The sequence below is a fragment of the Aspergillus fijiensis genome (genome assembly GCF_003184825.1).
Source record: "Aspergillus fijiensis CBS 313.89 unplaced genomic scaffold BO72scaffold_13, whole genome shotgun sequence".
Classification (NCBI taxonomy): domain Eukaryota; kingdom Fungi; phylum Ascomycota; class Eurotiomycetes; order Eurotiales; family Aspergillaceae; genus Aspergillus; species Aspergillus fijiensis.
The window spans coordinates 233,289-253,397 of NW_024468989.1; the positions used below are offsets into that span (position 1 = coordinate 233,289).

Here is a 20,109-nt window from a genome sequence, read left to right on the forward strand (position 1 = left end):
AGATTTCAAAAGGCTACAATCCAGCATCAGCTCAGTCGCCGATATACTATCGAGTCGCCGACCGCTGGGCAGCATGCATATATCGACTCCGAGCTCAATCACAGTCGCAGCAAGGCTTCTCATGAACTGCATCTACTCCTCTTTCTACCATGGCCCTTGCGTCCCTTGCGCCAATGATTTTCCGTCAACTGGCAAAAAGAATACCGCAGAACGGGAGTATGAACTTCAAACTTTTAAAGAGAACATCGTAGGATTTGTCTCCGTCATTCATATTGTGGACAGTATTTGCTAAAATATCAGTCGGCTAGTATGCACAATTTTGCCGTCCGACGCGGAATCTCTTGGCTCCCCGCCTCTGCAAATCGAGTAGATTCACTTCGAGTTCATTTGCGCACGAGGCGCCGCCACTGTGATCATTGCATTGGCCAATAACATTGGATGCGGCCCTTCTAAACTCACCGCTTCATCAAGTTGAAAACGGAGGCACCTTCTTGATGATTTGGGAAAACACCTGAAGGGCGGTCTCCGGCTCTGTATGAGAAAATCAAGTCAACAACTCGAAGCTCCCTCGAAATGGCTACCTAGGCAGTAGTGATGACTTACGGTAGTAGGGAACTTCATGGCCAGCCTCATACACGCGGAGGAAGGTAAAGTTTCCGACCGTCTTGAAAGTGCCCTTCTCCGTCCCATTCACCTTGTAGGGCTGGAGAGTCTTGTTCTGGAAAGCCATCTGGCCTGCAAACTCCACCGCATTGGCCACACCAAACCCGCCAATCCAGTTGCAGATCCAGTCCGCATCACCAGCCCAGAGAAGAACATTGATGCCAGTCTGAACCACGTCGGAGAGGGTCGCGAGGAAAGATCGCGTGCCTAGTGGACCGTCATCAGTGCATGTTCAGAGAACGAAGGGTGTCTCTACATACCATCACCTGTGGCAGCAAACTTGTAATACGGAGCATCAGGACATTCGGAGTAGTTTTGACGTGCTCCGATCGCGCGCTGCACGGCCGCATTGTTCAGGTAATAGTAGTAGGTCTCGGGAGGATACGGGTCATCCGAAGGCTCGCGCACATCATAGACATCCCAATCGCCACTTTCCATGATCGGGTCGTCGATCAGGTCGCCACAGATGTCGCCGGCCTTGATGCACGCGGCGTTGGTCCCCAAAGTCGTGCATGCTTGGATGGCTGGGACGCAGTATTCCTGGTAGTCCTTGTAGTACTTGGCCCCCGCAGAGGCATTGATCAAGGGGCGGTAGGGGTTCTGCAAGGCATAGGTGATGTAAGCCTTCTCTTGGATCGTGGAGTCAAACCAGCCATTATTGATGCCGAGAGACCCGATGTTAATGGTCTCGCCAGTAACAGCGCCCGTCTTGATCCCGGCATTCTGTTGTTGAATGTAGTGAGCAAATTCAGGGCCGTAGTGACCACCGTATGACTGCAGTGCTATCAGATCTCTGGAGGAATTCACCAAACCACTTAGCTTGTCAACATACCTCGGTGAACAAATTGAATTCGCGGCTCTCATATTCAGGGAAATGGGCAAAGAATGCTTGCAGCAACTTCCATACAAATGGTGCAGCCGTGACTGTGCTATTCACAGCATCGTTACCGTACGAGAACCCTACCCCGATGGGCTGATCGATGTAGATCATGTTTGAGTAGGTGTTCCAGCTGTAAGGGTTCAAGGACGGCGTCGTCTCGTTATTGACAAATCGACACGGTCCATGCTCCTGGAACAACCCGATCATAGACGAGCAACCAGGCCCACCATTGAACCAAGCCGTCAAAGGCGCCGTTTTGGGGTTGCGGCGGGCTTCGAAGAACCTAAGGCGATCCGTGAGCTTGATGAGAACCCGGACGAAGATCGCATCTCCTACCAAAAGAACATGTTCATGTCCTCTCCTACTGAGAGGTAGCCTGAGTACTGATTGACCCCGGGCGTGGTCTCACAGATTCCGGAGTTCTTGACTATCTCCAAGTTTGCTCCGGTAGCTGCATGATGGTAGACAGTGTACTCAATTCCCCTCTTGACAACCTTGGACACTGTGTCTCGCTGTGCATGGGGAACGGCCTGCACTACGCCCACCAACAAGGTGGACAGCAGCCAAGAAGTGGCAAGAAGCTTCATCGCAGCAAGCTGGGCAGAGGGCAATTGCAAACTTGGGATGGGAGATTCTTGTGCGACACCCTGGGCGACCGTAAATAAATAATCCCGAAGGCGGGCGGGGAAGGCCAAATGTTGCAAGATGTGTTGCTTCAACGAAGCTTGGCACCATCCATGATAATATATCTTGTGCAGCTGGTGTCAAGCCATGGGACGTACACTGCCAGGATCAAGCTCGAATGGGCGACGATCAGTCCGTCTGCGGCAATGCCTCGAAACACTTAGATGAAGGTTACATCCGCTGTGTTTCCGCGGGGGACAATCATTGACCACTGAAACTAACCCAACCACCGCGCAGAACCTGCCAGATGCATTTGTTGTGTGACTTGTATTGTGTTGATCTACGCTTGTTGGTTGACTGAGAGGAGAAGCGAAGTGGTTATCATGTCATTCTCTGCATGAGTTCAATAACCCCTGCCGATCCCCTCTCGGGGCCCCGTCGGAATCCGAGCAATCACTCGATAGTTTTAGCCATCATTGGTGGCACTTCTGCTATCGTCATCGGCTTTTCGTAGCATCTGGACTCTGTGCAAGATTCTGGCTCGGCTATTATTTACTCAGCACCTATAGGTAATGCTATGGCGAGCGACGGGGATAGCGTGTCGCAACCTGCCTTTCTGCCGATGATATAGCCCCGAAGAAACGCGACGCTAGTGGCAGCCATGATCAAAATCTCTCAACAAGAGGGGTAATAGTCATTCTCACATTTGTGTAGTAGTGTAGTACACGGGCTTAGAAGTACGTGATGACGATGAAGGAGCTGGCATGATATCCAAGGTTGTAAGTGTCGCAATACTGATTGCGCAGGGTGATGTGTCCAGCGCCTGCGATGGTGTTCGACTGCCTGGTTGGTATTGGTAAACAAACGCGACAAACCACTGACTGCCCGCTGGCTGGCAGCAACCCCGGCCTTCCCTGATCTGCCACTCTCCTCCTCTACCAACAACCTTGAACTTGATCTTGTTTCTACTAGGTACTACTCTTTGCTATAGTCTGTGGGGAACTGGCTGTCTGCCTATTCGTGCTTGAAGTCCAACCAGAAATATGCCCTGATGCATTTGCATTCACCCCGGCTCAGTTGCTCTATGGCAGGCCTCCAGCCGCAGCTACAGCATTGTTCCTAACTTGGTCTACCGGCGAAACTCACTCAAAAGCACCTGTCGGTTGGCTCGACTCTTTCGTCAGAATTTGATGAGGAGTCATAGACGATAGCGAAACCCGACCGTATTCCAGTCGGTCACGTCCTCATAGTCCGCTGGGCTCAGTTCCACAGTTTGTACGAGCACCGAAACGTCCGTCCCATCGCGCTGCTCGCCGGCTACCTTCCCTCCCACTGCACCAGCTAAACTTGCACTGCCTTGGATGCCCTCGTCCCGGTCTCGCTTCGCGTTCAGCCACTGCAGATAACAGCGCAACGAGATGGCTAGTCCGACAGCAATGACATAACAGATCAAAATCGCGCGGAAGGATGTTGGGTACGTGGGTGCCTCACTGGTCCTGAACAGCTGCGGCCCGGCAATGTTACCTGCACAGTATGCGACAAACATCATGGCTGTCATCGTCATCTTCTTGGTGACACCCCGATAATTGCTCTGCAACAGGGACATCACCAGTGGCAGTGCCCCAGGACCCGTTGAAAGAAGAAAGTACCCGAATAGCTGCGCTCCCAAGGGAACATGGTGTGCGCGGGCGTAGATGATCGCGCTTCCAATAATGGGAAAGATGATCACGCATACGATCAGAATACAGTTCAGCTTGTTGGAACGACTCGCCAGCCATCCGGTCACGGCGATCGTTCCCGCGCTGATCACACTGGCTGGGATATTGATCAGCGTGGATTGCAGAGACGTGAAACCAAATGATTTGATCACCAGATTCCCGAAATTCTGAGTACCTCCATTCGGAATTTGAGTCAAGAGAGCAATAGCAAACAGGTGCCAGGTCTTCGGGTCTCGGATACACTCGACTACCTGCTCCCATTTCCAGGTGGTATGCTCAGTGCGACCTGTGCCAGCAATGACGGCACGATTGCTCATGAACTCTCGTTCCTCGAGAGTCAGAAATCGGGCGCTGGAGATACTATCTGGCAAGAAAGCCAGCAGGACGAATCCCCAAAGAAAGGTTGCAACACCCAAGATAATGAACATCCACATCCACGGTCGGAGTGGATGCTCAATATGCCCGATGCCGTAGGCAAGCAGGCTAGCAATCAGGCCTCCGACCGAGTTCCCCGAAAACCAGATCCCCGTTCGGAAGGGGATCTCATCCCGGGTGTACCAGGTCGAGGTGATGAACATGAACGCGGGTGTGATAGTGGCTTCGGCGACCCCGAGCAGGAACCGGACAGCCAAAAGGCCGCCGTAATTCACACAGGCGGCAGTCAGCGCAACCACCGCTCCCCAAAAGAGTGTGTTGAATCCCAGGTATTTGGCCACCCGCACTCGGGGAATCAGCATGTTCGTGGGCTAAGGAAATCAGCCGTTGTCATTACTTCCAGGGGCCATTACATCGCTCGTACCCATTCCCAAAAGAAATACCCGAAATAGAAGATACTCGAGACCCAGCTGTACTGTTGTCCGACCAAATGCTGTGATGGACTTCGTCAGCAACTCTGAAAGCTTGCAAGGGGCTCAGTTCACCACACCGTGTCCTCCGTCAATCCAAACACCGAAGCACTAGAGAGGATGGCTTTGTCCATATAGTTGAGCAGATAGGTGACAAAAAGCAGGGGAATCAGTCGCCTATCCACCTTGCGCAACACGCGCGATGCGAGGGCAGTTGTGTCCCCAGTATCGCGACTCTCAGAAGGACCAGCCGCACCCAAAGGCTCTGCCATGATTATGAAGGGTGATGTACAGAGCCTCCCACCGAGCAAGGAGTCAAGAGATTTGGGGAAAGACAGAATATGCTGCCTCTCGGCTTTTTATCAACTTGTCCGACCTCGAGTGATTCGACAAATCACCCCCATCCCTTGCACTGACCGGGTGATAAGATAAGCACTCGGGAAGAAAGCGGGAAAAGCGGGGAAATTTGCCAGCTTATCGCAACCTAATTCAAGCACCTGGCCTGACTTGGACGATATCTACGATATGAACACACACAAAGGGCGGCACAATCATTACTCAATGCGGAACTAGCTATCAATGGGTCTCACAATCTGTGCTCGTCTAGCTATCCATTCCTGTGAGCGTGTCTCCAGGTCCGCTTTCTCCCTGCCTCGACGGCCCCTCGGAGGCCAAGACTCTAATCTCAATCCCCGATGATCGCAGGGAGCAAGCGATCAACAGACCTCCAAATAGCAGACGAGTCCGGATGCTCCCAAGCGGCTCCGATCCAATAAGTGTTGCGATGCCCTTGCAAATCGTTCACATCCTGATAGAACCCTGCTTTGATCGCCTCTCGATTGACATACATGTCGTATGGACTATGGGTTGCAAAGGCAAGAAATGTTGGCTCTGCTGCATTGAGACCCTGGAGTCGGAGGATATCGTCGACGATTGCATCTCGAACTTCCTGCTCGCTCATCTCTTCTGCACTCCCATAAGTCACTAGGTGGACACTTGGAACCTCTGAAGACAGGATGGAGTATGTGCATGGGTACCTGGGAAGCCTATATGGCGTATCGAGACCGCGGTTCAAAACCCGGGTACCATCCGGAAGACCGCTGTCCCTGATCAGAGCCGTGTAGACGTACCCGTACTGGAACTGACGGATGATGAAAGACTCGAGACTGTCCAGGTCGAGCCCATCCATCTCGTCAGTCTTCGGGGGCAGAGCCATGATAGTCGCATCTGCTTCAACTACGACTCTCTCGCCATTGTCCGACTCGACTGTCAGTCGGTGAAGCTTGTCATCTGACCGCCGAGCATGCACAACGGTGCTGTTGAGCAGGAGATCCTCCGCCAGCTCTCGTTGCGCCGCGTCGTAGACTTCCGTTATGTTGCGACGCGTGGGGACAAGGTAGCCGTTTTGCATACCCTTCAGCCGACTCAACGAGACGATCTTCAACAGATAGACAGTTGCATAGTCGAGCAAATAGTGCATCCCTTCGCTAAGCATGGTCACTGTCTCCATCGCCGGCCCCAGATAGTGCTCTTTGACAAAGTCACGGAAGGGCTCGAGAAGGGGCTCCGGCACCTGTTCGGAGAGATTCCATCCTTGAGACAGATACGAATATCGCTGAAGTTCTGCGGTGTAGCGCTCAATGGCCGCCTTGGTATTGCCTGGATATGGCGGAACCGACGCCCCCGTGCGGAAGTCGAATCTCAGGGTCTCAAGGTCTTTTCGTGAAGTATCGATTTCCACCGGGATATCAAAATGCTTGAAGAATCTCCTAGTCTCGAGAGAATCATCGTATGCTCTCACGCCATAGTCGATCGGGTTGCGCGTGACTGGGTCGAAGTACGTTTGCGCCTGGCCACCCAGACGGGCTGTCTTCTCCACGATCACAACATCCTGACCCAGCTCCCGGAGGCGAATAGCAGCGTAGGTTCCCGCTGCACCACCGCCAATGATGCAGAAGCCACGTCTAATTACCGTCTCGTTGCTCGAGGGCAGAGGTTCATCGGCATTGGCGAGTCTACCAAGCCAAGTGGGTACCAGCAGCAGTGCCAGAAGAACGATCCATGGTGTTGCCAGCTTGGAGATCATGTTGACGTCTTATCGTTTGTTGCAGCTGTTGTGAGCTTTTGAGCTTTTCATTCTCTCCCCTCGAGGGGTATATATGTTCCAAAAGGCTGGTTGATTTCCTGGAATGCCACTAGTATCACATGAATGTCTCTCAGCACCCAGTACGGATTGCGTGGCTGTAACACGAATGCACCCGGGGAAAATGAACACAATGAGGGAGTGTAATCACTTCGCACCCTCCGCTGTCTCCTGAAATGTGAAACAGATCGTCATCGGGATCGGGCCGCTGCCGAACGGCTTCGACTTTTGAGAGCTACAATCGGCTTCATGGCATGCTAACATCATTCTACCCATACATTGTGGTGAAATTTCTCAGTTCTATAGACCAATACATTCAACAAATCAGCTTCTTCGTCTATTTATACATGCGTTACGCTCTCGGTTCGTCCGCCAGCCAAGCTCTCTTTGAATCTCGGATTTAGCCGTTGCACAACGCACCGATGTTACAGTAGAACTCAAAAACAGACTCGAGTTACGCACACTTGCCGTTCTGGCAGGTGAGATCATCCGAGCAATCATTCTCCGTGGAGCAGGTGGCACCTATATTCCATCACAGTACTTAGTATCACAGACGAAGCGCCACTCAATCAATCAACAACAGACACAGCCGACTTACCGGCGCAGTGACCCGACCAAGAGCACGAAGAGGACGACGAGCCGGAGCTTGCCGTCGAGGTCGGTTTGGATCCGGAGCTGGAGCTAGAGCTGGATCCGGAGCTGCTCCCGGATCCCGAAGAAGAGCAGTAGGTCGACGCCACAGCACCACTGTAGGTGTTGGAGGTGTAGCACTTGCCGTTGGCGAAAAGTGCGGTGGCTAGCAGAACAAAAGTCAGTGGGTTCAACGCTCTTTAGCGAAACACTCGATAGCGACGAAAGGGTTCCGGCTTACAGTCGACGGTGTACGAGCTCGCCGGGTCAAGGACGATCGACTGGGAGTCGGGAGTCAAGCTGTTCTCGCAGTCGATTTGAGTGTCGCCTCCGTCGGAGTTGGAGCCAGTCCAGATGTCGATGTGCAGTTTGCCGGACTTGTAGTCCGTGGCTGTGGCGAGTTAGTACTTGCGTTATTGATGTCGATGCCGGTGGAAAATAACGTACTACACTGGGCGCATTCATCCTCGTACCGAAGGTACTTCTTCAGGTAGGGGAGATAGATGATCTCGCACTGCTCGAACTCGCCGGACGCGGAAGCGAAGGTCAGTGGATCGCTGTAGGTACCGGTGCCTGCATACTGTCAATTCGCCTGTCGTCGTCAACGTAGAAGGCTGCACTTACCGCCAGCAGTGTATCCACGGCCACAGTCATAGGCGATGTCTGCACTGGGGGGATCGTTGTCAGGATATCCATAGAAGGTGACCGTCACGTCTGATTCGGTCGAACAAGCGGCGGCGGTGGAGAGGAGGCCTGCAAGGGCCATTCCCTTGAAGAGTTTGGAAGCCATGATTGGTACTTGAGAAGGTTGTTGAGTGATGTTGAGAGAGGCGAAGTACGCACAGTGCTGCTGATGTGGTCGATGCTGAGAAAAAAGAGTCGTCCTGTAGCTGAGCAGCAGGCCTCTTTATACACAAGACTTGTCAATCAACCTCAATGTATGCCATAGGTCCAAGCCCACATGGCCAGGAGGATGCATGACGGGGCAACCGGCGGTTTCAGTATACGACAGTCAGCTAATCTGCAACAGCCTCGATTCCTTCACCCACGCGATCCATCGCCGATCCCCCATTGCATGGTAGCCCGCGGCGGTAATGGGGCCGTAGATGTCTCGCTTATTTCAGTTTCCGCCGATGACTTCACCCACATCTTCACTCCAATGACCAGTCGCAACTCCAATACTGGAGTCATTTATCCTGTCCATAGTCTTCAGAAACAGCCCAACCCCAGTATTCAATCCAAAATACCCGGAAGAATCATCATGCCATCATGGATGCCGAAACAAGAGCCCGTATAGGGCGCATGGGGTCCGAAACCGCCAATTTCCGTATTGGGCAATTCGGCCCCCCGCCCAGCAATACTAGTATTCTTGGACCCCCCTTCTAGAATACATAGTCTGCAAGATCAGACCCTAAAGGATCGTGGCGAGCCGGAGATTCTGAATCCGGCCAATCCAGACATCTGCTGACGGGTCTGGGATGTTGGCTTCGAATTCACCCCCCCCCCCTGGGTAGCTGTATTGCGAAACTGTGGGCTGCAAGGCACGCCCGGCGAAAGAAGCAATATCTCCCGATTGCAATCAATATTCTCCCCACGGGGGAACTAATATCCATAGACAAGATAATGCAATTGATGCAATCGATGCGATTGATGCGATTAATGATAGAATCTTTGACAATGTTCACAACAAATCCCAGCTCATCTTGACATGCAATAAGATGGAATAGCACACACCACATCCCACATTCTCAGCCACTTGTCCAGTACAGCTCAGGAACCTAAGCAGCATTGAATCTCCGGACCCGATTAGGAAAATGGGTTGACATGGAATCCTGCAGACCGAGACAACGAACCAGCGCGACCGGTGACGCGAAGGATCCTCTGCTGGTGCGGGTTAAGCCGCTGATCAGCATACACTACCCTCATATAATGCAGTGCATATATGGATAAGCTTTGGCCGTGGCAGGCAGGATCGTGCCATGTTTGGGGCTGGTTACTGTGTTCTCCGACTCCGGTTCAAGCTTGTCCGGGCTAGTTCCTCTGCGCTGGGCACGTTCTGTACCTGCAGAATCGAGTGGAAGCAGCCGGGACGGTGCATCAGTCTGGAGGAGTCCTATAGTTCTCCTTTTTTCGGGATTGTGGCGCTCGGTTGCTGAGACCGACCCTCGCTTAGAGAGGTTGGGTCGGATTCCCTGGGGCTGTCGACACGTCCCCTATCTGCTCTGTACCGGATGTATAGAATAGAGGTGAAATGGACGATTATATACTACTTTATACTGGCTAGAGAATAAAGATGAAGGATTTGATTGAAAGTTATTCACATTCTGTGTTCGTGCCGTGCACTAAACCTAGAACAACCAACCAGGTGAAACTATTTGAACACTCATATTTTCTTGCACATGTCATCATAAAGCATCATTTCCAGCAAAGTGGGAAACGAAGAAAAGGGGTTGCTGTTGTATATATATCATTAAATAACTCAAGACATGCGCCGTGACCTTGTATTTGATTTTCTCTCGTCTCCAAAAGATATACATCTCATTGCAACTAGGCGCAGTAAAAGGACCGAGACAAAGCGTCTAACCAACCCATCTTCTGGCGCTGAGGAAGACACGACCCCACGGCCCAATGTCGCCCCACTCTTCGGCGTTGGGGGGAAGGTAGCTGGCGATGCCGCCCAGGACGGTACGCTCGGGGTGAGGCATGATGGCCAGCACACGACCGTCCGCGTTGCGGACACCGGCAATACCCTCGGGACTGCCGTTGGGGTTGGCGGGGTACTTCATGGTGGGCTTGAGGGTAGCGTTGTCCACGTAGCGGACGGGGGCCAGACCCTCGGCAACGAAAGACTGAGCGGTAGTGCCGGAAGCAGGGGCAAACGAAGCGCGACCTTCTCCATGAGCGACAGCGATAGGGAAGGAAGAGCCATCCATGCCGTGGAGGAAGACGCTGGGACGAGACGGGTCGGGATCGGAGATGCGGACCAAAGCGACACGTCCCTCATACTGTTCGCTGGCGTTGCGCTCAAAGCTGGGCCAGTTCTCGGCGCCGGGGATCAACTCCTTGAGACGGGAGAGGAACTGGCAACCGTTGCAGACACCCAGGGCAAAAGTGTCGGGGCGCTGGAAAAAGGACTGGAACTCGTTGCGAGTGTTGTCGTGCAGCAGGACGGACTTGGCCCAACCTTGACCGGCACCGAGAACGTCACCGTAGGAGAAACCACCACAGGCGGCGAGACCGACGAAGCTCGACAGGGAGACACGGCCGGAGATGACATCCGTCATGTGGACGTCAACGGCAGAGAAACCGGCCATGTTGAAGGCGAAAGCCATCTCAGCCTGACTGTTGACACCTTGCTCACGCAGAATGGCAACACGGGGCTTGTTGCTGAAGGGCGACATCTGGGTTAGGCTGGTCAAGAGAGGCATGGCCTTGTCCTTAGGGTCGAAAGTCGCGTTCCAAGACAAACCAGGATCGGCATCATCAAGAATGCTAGCATACTCTTGATCAGCGCAGGCAGCGTTGTCACGCATCTTCTGCATGTGGTAGGACGTGGCAGCCCAGGTCTGCTGGAGGTTGGCACGGCTGTTGCGGTGAACCAAGGTGTGCTTGTGGTAGATGGTGAGGTTCTGCTTGGACTTCTCAGAAACACGACCGATCTTGTGAATCAAGCCAGCAGGAGGCCCGCAGGTGGCGAAGCAAGAGCGGAACTGGATCTCATGCTCCTTGCGGACTTGGAAGACAGCACCCAGTTCCTCATTGAACAGGGTCTCCACAACATCCTTGGTGTTGGAGCTAGCGCAGATGTTGTCAATCATGATCTCAACACCGCAGCGACCGGCGAACATCATCTCAGCCAAGGTAGTGAAGAGGCCACCATCGGACCGGTCGTGGTAGGCCAGGACGATGCCTGCCTCCTGCAACTGCTGAGCGGCATCGAAGAAATCTCTGAAGATCTCGATGTCACGGATGTCGGGGCATTCGTCGCCAACTTGGTTGAAGACCTGAGCAAGAGCGGAACCACCCAGAGCCTTGCGACCGAAAGACAGGTCGACGAACATCAGAACGGTCTCGCCGACGTCCTCGAGACGACGCAGGGCGGGGGTCCAGGTCTTGCGGTAGTTGGCAACAGGCGCAAAAGCAGAGATGACAAGAGACATGGGGGCGGTAACTTCCTTAGCCTCCTGTGAAGACTCATCCTTCCACTTCATCTTCATAGACATGGAGTCTTTTCCGACGGGAATGCTGATGCCAAGCTTGGGGCAAAGCTCCATACCAATAGCCTCCACGGCCTCGTAGATGGCAGCACCCTCACCAGGATGGCTGCTGGCGGACATCCAGTTAGCAGAAAGCTTGACGCGGCTCAACCGGTCAACAAGATCAGCAGCAACAATGTTCATGAGAGACTCAGCCACCGCCATACGGGCCGAAGCAGCGGGCGAGATAAGAGCAAGTGTAGGCTTCTCACCCATGGCCATGGCCTCACCAGACTTCACGCCCTGGACGAGTGCGGTCGCAGTGACAGCAACGTCGGCCACAGGAGTCTGCCACTTGCCAACCATCTGGTCACGAGCAGTGAGACCACCGACAGTCCGGTCACCGATGGTAATGAGGAAAGACTTGGATCCGACGGCCGGGAGGGACAGAACTCTCTTAGCGGCCTCTCCAAGGATCTCAAGCGGGTTGGATGCGAGGGACGGGAGGTATGTGGAGAGACTAGCATCAACGGCGGGAAGCGTCAACTTGCGGGAGTCGACCACCCGGGTCATCTTAGGAGGCTTGCCGAAAAGAACAGACAACGGCAGGTCAATCGGCTTGGGGTACTCGGTGGACTCGCGGTCCAAGAGAATGAGCCTCTTCTCCTCCTCGGAGGTACCTCCGCCACGGCCGACAACAGAGAAACCGCAACGTTCACGGTTGGCGATGGCGGTGAACTTGTTCATGCTCTCCTCACCAACAGCCATGACGTATCTCTCCTGAGCTTCGCAGCACCAGATCTGCATGGGGCTCATACTCTTGTCGGCACTGTCAATCTCACGAAGCTCAAAAGTAGCACCCAGACCAGAGTCGTGAATGAGCTCAGGAAGGGCATTGGAAAGACCACCAGCTCCGACGTCGTGGATGAATTTGATAGGGTTGGCATCGCCCATGGAAGTACAGGCGTTGATAACCTCCTGGGCTCTCCGCTGGACTTCAGCATTGCCACGCTGGACACTGGCGAAATCGAGATCCGCCGAACCTTCACCCGAAGTGATACTGGAGGCAGCGCCTCCACCCAGACCAATGAGCATAGCAGGTCCACCCAAGACAACAAGGTAGGCGCCAGGCTTGACAGCTTCGGGCTTTTTGATGGCGTGCTGGGGTCTGACAGTTCCGACACCACCAGCAATCATGATGGGTTTGTGGTAACCACGAACCTCAGTTTGACCATTGCCAACATCAATTTCGGTCAGAAGGGTACGGAAGTATCCTGAAATGCAGGGACGTCCAAATTCGTTGTTGAAAGCTGCACTTCCAATAGGAGCCTCAAGCATAATGTCCAGAGGGCTAGCAATGTGGTTGGGCTTGCCAACATCCAACTCCCAGGGCTGCTTCAAGCCAGGAATGTTGAGATCAGAGACACAGTAGCCGGCAAGACCAGCCTTAGGCTTGGAACCCCGACCCACGGCGCCCTCGTCACGGATTTCTCCACCGGATCCGGTCGCTGCACCCGGGTAAGGGGAAACGGCAGTAGGGTGGTTGTGGGTCTCGACCTTAGCCAGGAAGTGCACCTGTTCCTTGGTGTGGCCCCATTCTCCGGTAGTCGTGTTAGGGGCCCAGAAAGCGGAGTGATCTCCCTCGAGCACGGCGGCGTTATCGCTGTAAGCACTCACGGTGTATTCGGGGTTCTTCTTGTGGGTGTTGCGGATCATGGAGAAGAGACTGTTGGGCATCTGCTTTCCATCAATGACCCAGGAGGCGTTGAACTGCTTGTGACGGCAGTGCTCGGAGTTGACCTGCGCGAACATGAACAGCTCAACGTCAGTAGGATCACGAGCGAGAGGACCGTTAGGTCCGTAGGCTTCGGCCAGGTAATCAATTTCCGACTCTTCCAACGCCAGTCCGAGTCGCTTGTTCGCCTCCTGGAGGACCTCCTTGGGGGATTTATCGCTGCCGTGAAGAGGGATTGTCTCGAGGGGTTGGGGGCTGTGTTCGGAGAACATCAGGTGAAGATCCGGTTCGTTCTCGCTCATAATCTGGGTCATGCGGTCATGGAGGACATCCTGGAAACCATCCTTGTACTCGCTGCTTCCGCTGTGCAGGCAGGACACCTTCATACCCCGCTCAATGCGCTTCACGTACTGGCGCAAACCGCAGACATGAGAGATACCAGTAGCCTGAGAGCTCCAAGGAGAGATTGTACCCGTGCGAGGAAAGACGTGGAAAACGTCGAAGGAACCATCTTCAGCGGTGAAGGTTGGGGGAATATCGGTGATATCACCATAGCGGAGGAGCTGCTCCAATACCGCGCGCTGGGACTCGTCCAAAGGCTGGGAAAGGTGGACATAGTGAATCCATTGCGCACGGACATCGCTGGCTCCAATGCTGGCAGCAACTGCGCGTCCACGAGAGTGGGAGAAGGCGACAGAGCCGGGAATGGCCAAGTAGGTCGAGTTGGAGGCCATTTTGAGGTGGTGCAGAGTGAGTCACTCGGTCGGGAGGCGGGAGGGAGGATAGAGGGGGGCGGGGTGGCGGAAAGGAGAGGAAAGGATATAGTCGAGTAGACTGGGATTAGAAGAGAACTAAAGAAGTCCTCTACGAAAGAGGTGTCACAGACACACCTCTAATGAGTGAGTTCAACAGACTGGAGGAAGCGTTTGAGCTGCTTGTCTCTTAGAATCAATCAAAAATTAATCTTTCTGCTCCGTTGACGGAGGGTGGGAAAAACCACCCCGCGCTAGTCTCCTTCCGGCTTATCGTCGCTTCTTATCAGTCACGTGCGGTGCACTTTTCCCCGGAAAACGGCGGCAAAGTGTTGCTGCCTGAGGCAGCTCAGCAGAGTCTCTGGCCCTGTTGGTGTGCAGCGCAGCACCCGCCCTCTTTAGCTCCCTCGTATTAACCGCAATAAAAAGTTGCATACTCGGTATGTACGGAGTGCAGTACGTAGATACTGCTGGTTTTTGGTTTTCTTATGTAGTCACACACTCACAAGAGCTGCTGGAGCTCTAAGATGCCTATCGCTTGACCTAAAGCCGAAACCCTGTACTCAGGGTATATGTCAAACAGTCATCATCGCTTCTGCAAAGGATCTTCTCGGGGCTATAATAGTTTGATCTCTAGCCGGCATAGTGAGCCTTATTTTCTGTCATTGTGTTCGATGATGCTGTTTTCGAGAGTTGCTGCCACAATCTGGGGCAAAGAGCTAGGACCACCTATACACCATTCAATATGTGATCTTTCACTGCCAGTCCCCACTGCAGCTTGAAATTGTAGCATAATGGAATGGGACATTCTGGGGATTTATTGGGTCCCGGGGAGGTTTTTCAATTTTCATTACATCCCCATTCCGAGCCTGGGCTCTGAGTTCCTTGCCGTTTCGGGCAACATGCTCCGCGTGCCGCCCTGCCGTCAACTGCGAGTTTCGACCGGCGCTTTGGCAGCCACATCCAATCCTTAACGCTTTGGCACGGTATGAGCTCAGCCATTTCGAGGCCAGATATTGGTTTCTACACTCATCTCGACCGTCTACATCCACGGGATTGTTCAAGGTCCAGGATCAGGCCATTCGGAGTCACATTATCACCTGGAGAAGGTATGCGTGGCTGACTCGGCCATTCCGTCACGTGTCCTCGTAGCCAATTCTGCCCTGCATCTCTGGTAGTTTTCCAGATCTCGTCTTCTGGACCTCAGACGAAAGGCCTACTTCTCGGTGAACTCCAACTTCACGCTTGGAACCGAGAACAGCAACGTCCCTGTGTTTGTTCAGGTTTAAGGTCGCGATTCGAGGTATGTATTGTATTGTGTGTGTGTGCGCGCGCGCGCACGTGCATAATACATCATACCTCACTTAGCTACCTGTGCGCAGACGTAATTCTATCAGAGATATCCAACAAATCCTCTACCATGGCATGACTTGTATATAGCATCTTTTGCAGAAGTCTAGAACCCCCTTCAATTGAATTATCATCTCAAGTCGGATCAGGGAGATAATCTGATCGGGGTCTCGAGCCATATTGCCGTAAGCGGCTAGCTCTGACTACCGAGTCGGGAAATATGGCCCCTGCGGCTGTGGGTCCGGGCTGGCGGGTTGCCTTTTTCGGGCATCTTGATCTTTTAGACTTTGCCATCTAATCTGTTGTTTGTAGGTTCTCGCGGCATCTCGACCGAATCATCAGAACTTTCCATTGCTCATGTGTTAATGTCTATAGCGTTGTGTCCATGGCTCATTTCTATAAATGCAGGCATGTAGTCTGCTCATCGACACCATGTTCTTTATCGCATCAACCTCATATACTGTGGTATCCGTCTCTGAATAGTGTCTATTCACACTCAAAACATGGAGCCTCTAGAACGAGTCAAGACCCATAATGACTATCCCCGCCGAACCCACTCAATGGCATCAGCCCCGAATTCGGACCCCTTGGACCTACCATACCGAGAGGTGAACGATGGAGCCAACATGGAAGAATATACTACGGAAACAACAACCGGGGAGATAATCAAACCAGTGCGGTCTGCCCTGACAGGAAAGGATGAAGACTGGAGGCTGGTCACCTTCAGCATCGATGATCCGGAGAACCCCAAGAACTGGTCCAAAGCATACAAGTGGTACTGTACCATGGTTGTTTCGTTCACTTGCTTCGTGGTCGCTTTCTCGAGCAGTGTTATCACTGCCGATATAGAAGGACCCTCGGAAACATTTGGTGTGTCCAGAGAGGTTAGTTTGGTCGTGGTGACTGTCTTCGTTATTGGATTTGGAGTCGGTAAGTATCATCCTGACTGGAAATGTCTATATCTACCAATATCACTCAGCTCAGAGTGACTGACTGGTTGTCTGTAGGTCCAATGGTGTTCGCCCCTCTATCGGAGATTGTAGGCCGCAGACTCGTCTATGCATCCACCTTGCTCTTGGCCGTCATCTTCGTCATTCCATGTGCTGTTGCTCCCAACATTGCGACCCTTATCGTCTGCAGAGCAATTGATGGCATTGCATTCAGCGCGCCGATGACACTGGTAGGCGGCACACTGGCCGATCTGTGGAAAAACGAAGAACGAGGTGTCCCGATGGCAGCCTTCTCAGCTAGCCCATTCCTTGGTCCGGCCATCGGTCCTCTCGCTGGTGGCTACCTTGCCGATGCAACAAACTGGAAATGGCTCTACTGGTTGCAGCTGATCCTTGCTTTTGTGGCTTGGGTGCTGATCACGTTCACTGTCCCTGAGACTTATGCGCCTACCCTGTTGAAGCGAAGGGCGAAGAAGCTCAGAAAGGAAAAAGACGACCCAAAATACGTCACTGAGATGGAGCTTGATGCGAGACCGCTGGCGGAGAGATTGCGGATGACTCTCTTCCGTCCCTTCCAACTTCTGTGTCTGGAGCCTATTGTTTTGTTCATCGCTCTCTACATGTCAGTCCTGTACGGCCTGCTCTACATGTTCTTCATTGCGTAAGTATTTGTCCCCTAAATCGGTACAGAGCGAATCTTCTAACTCTCTTCCCCGCAGCTACCCGGTTGTTTATCAAGGTGGTAAAGGCTGGAGTGCCGGATCGACGGGGTTGATGTTCATCCCTCTCGCTATCGGTGTTCTCATGAGCGCTGCATGTGCACCATTCGTGAACAAGCACTACTTATCACTGTACACGAAGTATAATGGAAAGCCCCCGGCTGAAGCTCGTCTGATTCCGATGATGTTCTCCTGTTGGCTTATTCCGATCGGGCTCTTCATCTTCGCCTGGACCTCCTATCCCAGACTCCATTGGATCGGTCCTGCAATCGGAGGCTGGCCCGTCGGGTTTGGTTTCATCTTCTTGTATAACTCGGCCAATAACTATCTCGGTAAGTCACCCCAAGCACATCCAGCCAAGATCGATTGCTCATTCAATCATAGTGGATACCTATCAGCACCAGGCCGCCTCCGCCCTTGCCGCCAAGACATTCCTTCGATCCATCTGGGGTGCATCCACTGTTCTATTCACTGAGCAGATGTACGCCCGACTCGGCTATCAGTGGGCCAGCTCCCTGCTAGCCTTCATCGCCCTCGCCTGCTGTGCGATTCCATATGTCTTCTATTTCAAGGGGGCGTCCATTCGTCGTTTCTCCAAGTTCGCTTTCAGCGACGACGAAGAACAGGGAGAGAAGCATTAGAGGGCGATTTTGGTCGATCGCTTGCTTGATAGCATACTGCACTATTAGGTTTGCATGTTTGGCATGCTGCACGATGGACTGTACACTAATTGGATGTTTGATGACGCGTTGCGGGTTATGATTTATGTTGATACCAAGCACACTAGAAAATCTGTTAATAGATATTAGTTAATGCATCATATAATTTCGGTGAAAGACTCTTCTCATCTGAAAATAAGTTTAGAAATAGCCACATGTTTGGAACAGGATCTCCGTCTGCAGAAACAGCCAGGGTACCAGGCATTTCTGGTCACTCATAAGGACACAAACCATCATCTCGACTCCATTGACCGAGATTAATGTTCTATGCCCGAGATTTGACAGCATGGTTTGCCCGCATTTAGATGTTTCCTCCGACATCCGACCTCCGACATCCCCAGTTTTCCTCGGCGTTTGAGGATGACCCCAGTGATGACGAGGCCTCTCCACTTGGTCTCGAATGTCCATAGCTCGCCCTATGGCTGCGTATACATCCACGATGTTTATCATTGCTTTTCCTTTGGTTGTACAATAACATTATACATTCGGACCCATATATATTTATCTTCTCGCCCTCACCCCAAACAGCCACTTCGAATCCCCTCGTCTACCCCAACAAACGCCATGCGCACCACCACAATTCTCTCGTCGGCGCTCCTCGCAGCAACATCCCTGGCACAGACTCCAGTAGGAAGCTGGCCAGCAACGCAAATCAATTTGGGCGCCTCGTTCGGAAACGAGACCGTCACCCCAGGTCTATGGATCAACCCCGACGGTACGGTATCCAAAATTTCGCAGTTCTTCAAGACTCCTTCAACATACTAACACAATCGCTCGATAGATGTGACATCCGCACCATCCATCTACCCCAGCAACATCAAGCATGTCTATCCAGGAACCTACATGATCTTAATGCTTGACCTCAACATCCCGGACTCAGACGTCACCACAGCAGACAAGTACCCCACCCTTGTTCCTGGACTGGCAGCCAATACCACCACTCGTCTGCACTGGTGGGGTGGGAACTACACCTTGGATGGCCGAACATTCGTCAACACAAGCGATGCCCTAGCACCGTATACCGCCCCGCGACCCAGGGACAGCACGGAGCATGCATACACAATCTACCTCTTCAACCAGCCAAAGGGTTATGTTCCGCCTGCTGCGGCTGCCGAGGGACTGTACTATGATCAGACCACGGATGCACGGTTCAATTTCAGCTTGGCTCCTGTTGTGGAGGCAGTGGATTGGCCGGTGGCAGCGACATATTTTGTCAGTTCGGCGACTGATTGAGGAGAATGAGGTATGATTGAAGTGGGTTCCGTTGAGGTTGATCAGCAAGACTGGCAGGTGGCAAGGATTGGGTAGCGGCGCCAGTTTGTAAGAGCCAGAGTTCTCAGCAACCCCTCATTCTATTTGTTACAAGAGCTCTAAAAGGAGGAACTACTGCTTGGTCTGTTCACTACCGGTTCTTACCTAGTTCCTCTGATGGTCAGTCCTGCGTAGCTAAATTGATCGTCACCGACACTCTCCATGAGGTGTCTGATTTGCAACCCTGCCTTGAGATTTCCTTGTCTTTATATGCATTTTCTTGATGCCAGATATGCAAAACTACAGGTCTGTATACATCATGTGATTTGGGTTTCGACTTGATGCAAGAGGTCAACATTGAAGGATACCACCTCTATATGTGGGTGGGAATTATCGTTTCTGTAAAAGCTTCACCACGGCCTCATGACCATGCATCAACGCCATGTCGAGTGGTGTGCAGCCTTCGCGGTTTTTCACGTCCATATCCACATTCTCTGCTGACAGCAGAAGCTTGACTATTGCTTCACAACCATCCGTTGCCGCCAAGTGCAGTGGTGTCTGGCCATAGTTGTCCTGGATATTAATGTCAATCTTCTCTGTTGCAAGCAGAAGCTTGACCACTGCCTCCCTGCCCTCCCTTACCGCCCAGCGCAGCGGTGTCCAGCCAAATCCATCCTTATGATTAACATTAAACTTCTCTGTTGCAAGCAGAAGCTTGACTACAGCCTTGTGGCCCTTTTCAACTGCCAGAAAAAGTAGTGTCCTGCCTAATCGATCCAGAAATTTGATATCCACCTTCTCTGTTGCAAGCAGAAGCTTGACCACTGCCTCGTGGCCCCGATAGACTGCCAGAGAAAGTGGTGTCCTGCCTAATCGATCCAGAAAGTTGATATCCACCTGCTCTGTTGCAAGCAGAAGCTCGACCACTGCCTCG

General features: G+C 52.7%; 7 protein-coding genes across 7 annotated transcripts; 2 read left to right on the plus strand and 5 right to left on the minus strand.

The window, feature by feature from the left end:
* Positions 1-260: 260 nt before the first annotated feature.
* On the minus strand, positions 261-2,513 carry cp6 (putative carboxypeptidase S1). The gene is made up of 5 exons (XM_040944234.1): positions 1,880-2,513; positions 1,496-1,826; positions 924-1,437; positions 604-870; positions 261-531 (listed from the first exon to the last, which is right to left on the minus strand). Exons 1-5 carry the CDS (start codon positions 2,128-2,130, stop codon positions 467-469), a joined length of 1,428 nt encoding a protein of 475 aa, XP_040803387.1. The 5' UTR covers positions 2,131-2,513; the 3' UTR covers positions 261-466.
* An 852-nt stretch (positions 2,514-3,365) lies between these two features.
* On the minus strand, positions 3,366-5,002 carry BO72DRAFT_373252 (allantoate permease; the record flags this gene model as incomplete). The annotated part of the gene is made up of 3 exons (XM_040941076.1): positions 3,366-4,631; positions 4,685-4,753; positions 4,811-5,002. The coding sequence occupies 3 exons, from the start codon at positions 5,000-5,002 to the stop codon at positions 3,366-3,368; spliced, it is 1,527 nt and encodes a 508-aa protein (XP_040803388.1).
* A 207-nt stretch (positions 5,003-5,209) lies between these two features.
* BO72DRAFT_42653 (amine oxidase) lies at positions 5,210-7,293 on the minus strand. Its single transcript, XM_040942950.1, has one exon. The coding sequence runs from the start codon at positions 6,814-6,816 to the stop codon at positions 5,416-5,418; it is 1,401 nt and encodes a 466-aa protein (XP_040803389.1). The 5' UTR covers positions 6,817-7,293; the 3' UTR covers positions 5,210-5,415.
* BO72DRAFT_505581 (uncharacterized protein) lies at positions 7,007-8,293 on the minus strand (the record flags this gene model as incomplete). Its single annotated transcript, XM_040949197.1, has 5 exons — positions 7,007-7,395; positions 7,472-7,669; positions 7,745-7,894; positions 7,951-8,076; positions 8,128-8,293. The coding sequence occupies 5 exons, from the start codon at positions 8,291-8,293 to the stop codon at positions 7,328-7,330; spliced, it is 708 nt and encodes a 235-aa protein (XP_040803390.1). The 3' UTR covers positions 7,007-7,327.
* Positions 8,294-9,803: 1,510 nt separating this feature from the next.
* On the minus strand, positions 9,804-14,392 carry BO72DRAFT_446188 (phosphoribosylformylglycinamidine synthase). Its single transcript, XM_040944235.1, has one exon. It carries the CDS (start codon positions 14,166-14,168, stop codon positions 10,083-10,085), a length of 4,086 nt encoding a protein of 1,361 aa, XP_040803391.1. The 5' UTR covers positions 14,169-14,392; the 3' UTR covers positions 9,804-10,082.
* Positions 14,393-15,948: 1,556 nt separating this feature from the next.
* BO72DRAFT_424966 (MFS transporter) lies at positions 15,949-17,846 on the plus strand (the record flags this gene model as incomplete). The annotated part of the gene is made up of 4 exons (XM_040942897.1): positions 15,949-16,466; positions 16,544-17,147; positions 17,206-17,537; positions 17,590-17,846. Exons 1-4 carry the CDS (start codon positions 16,040-16,042, stop codon positions 17,844-17,846), a joined length of 1,620 nt encoding a protein of 539 aa, XP_040803392.1. The 5' UTR covers positions 15,949-16,039.
* A 642-nt stretch (positions 17,847-18,488) lies between these two features.
* On the plus strand, positions 18,489-19,157 carry BO72DRAFT_457061 (YbhB/YbcL family Raf kinase inhibitor-like protein; the record flags this gene model as incomplete). The annotated part of the gene is made up of 2 exons (XM_040946309.1): positions 18,489-18,639; positions 18,706-19,157. 2 exons carry the CDS (start codon positions 18,489-18,491, stop codon positions 19,155-19,157), a joined length of 603 nt encoding a protein of 200 aa, XP_040803393.1.
* Between the last annotated feature and the right edge of the window lie 952 nt (positions 19,158-20,109).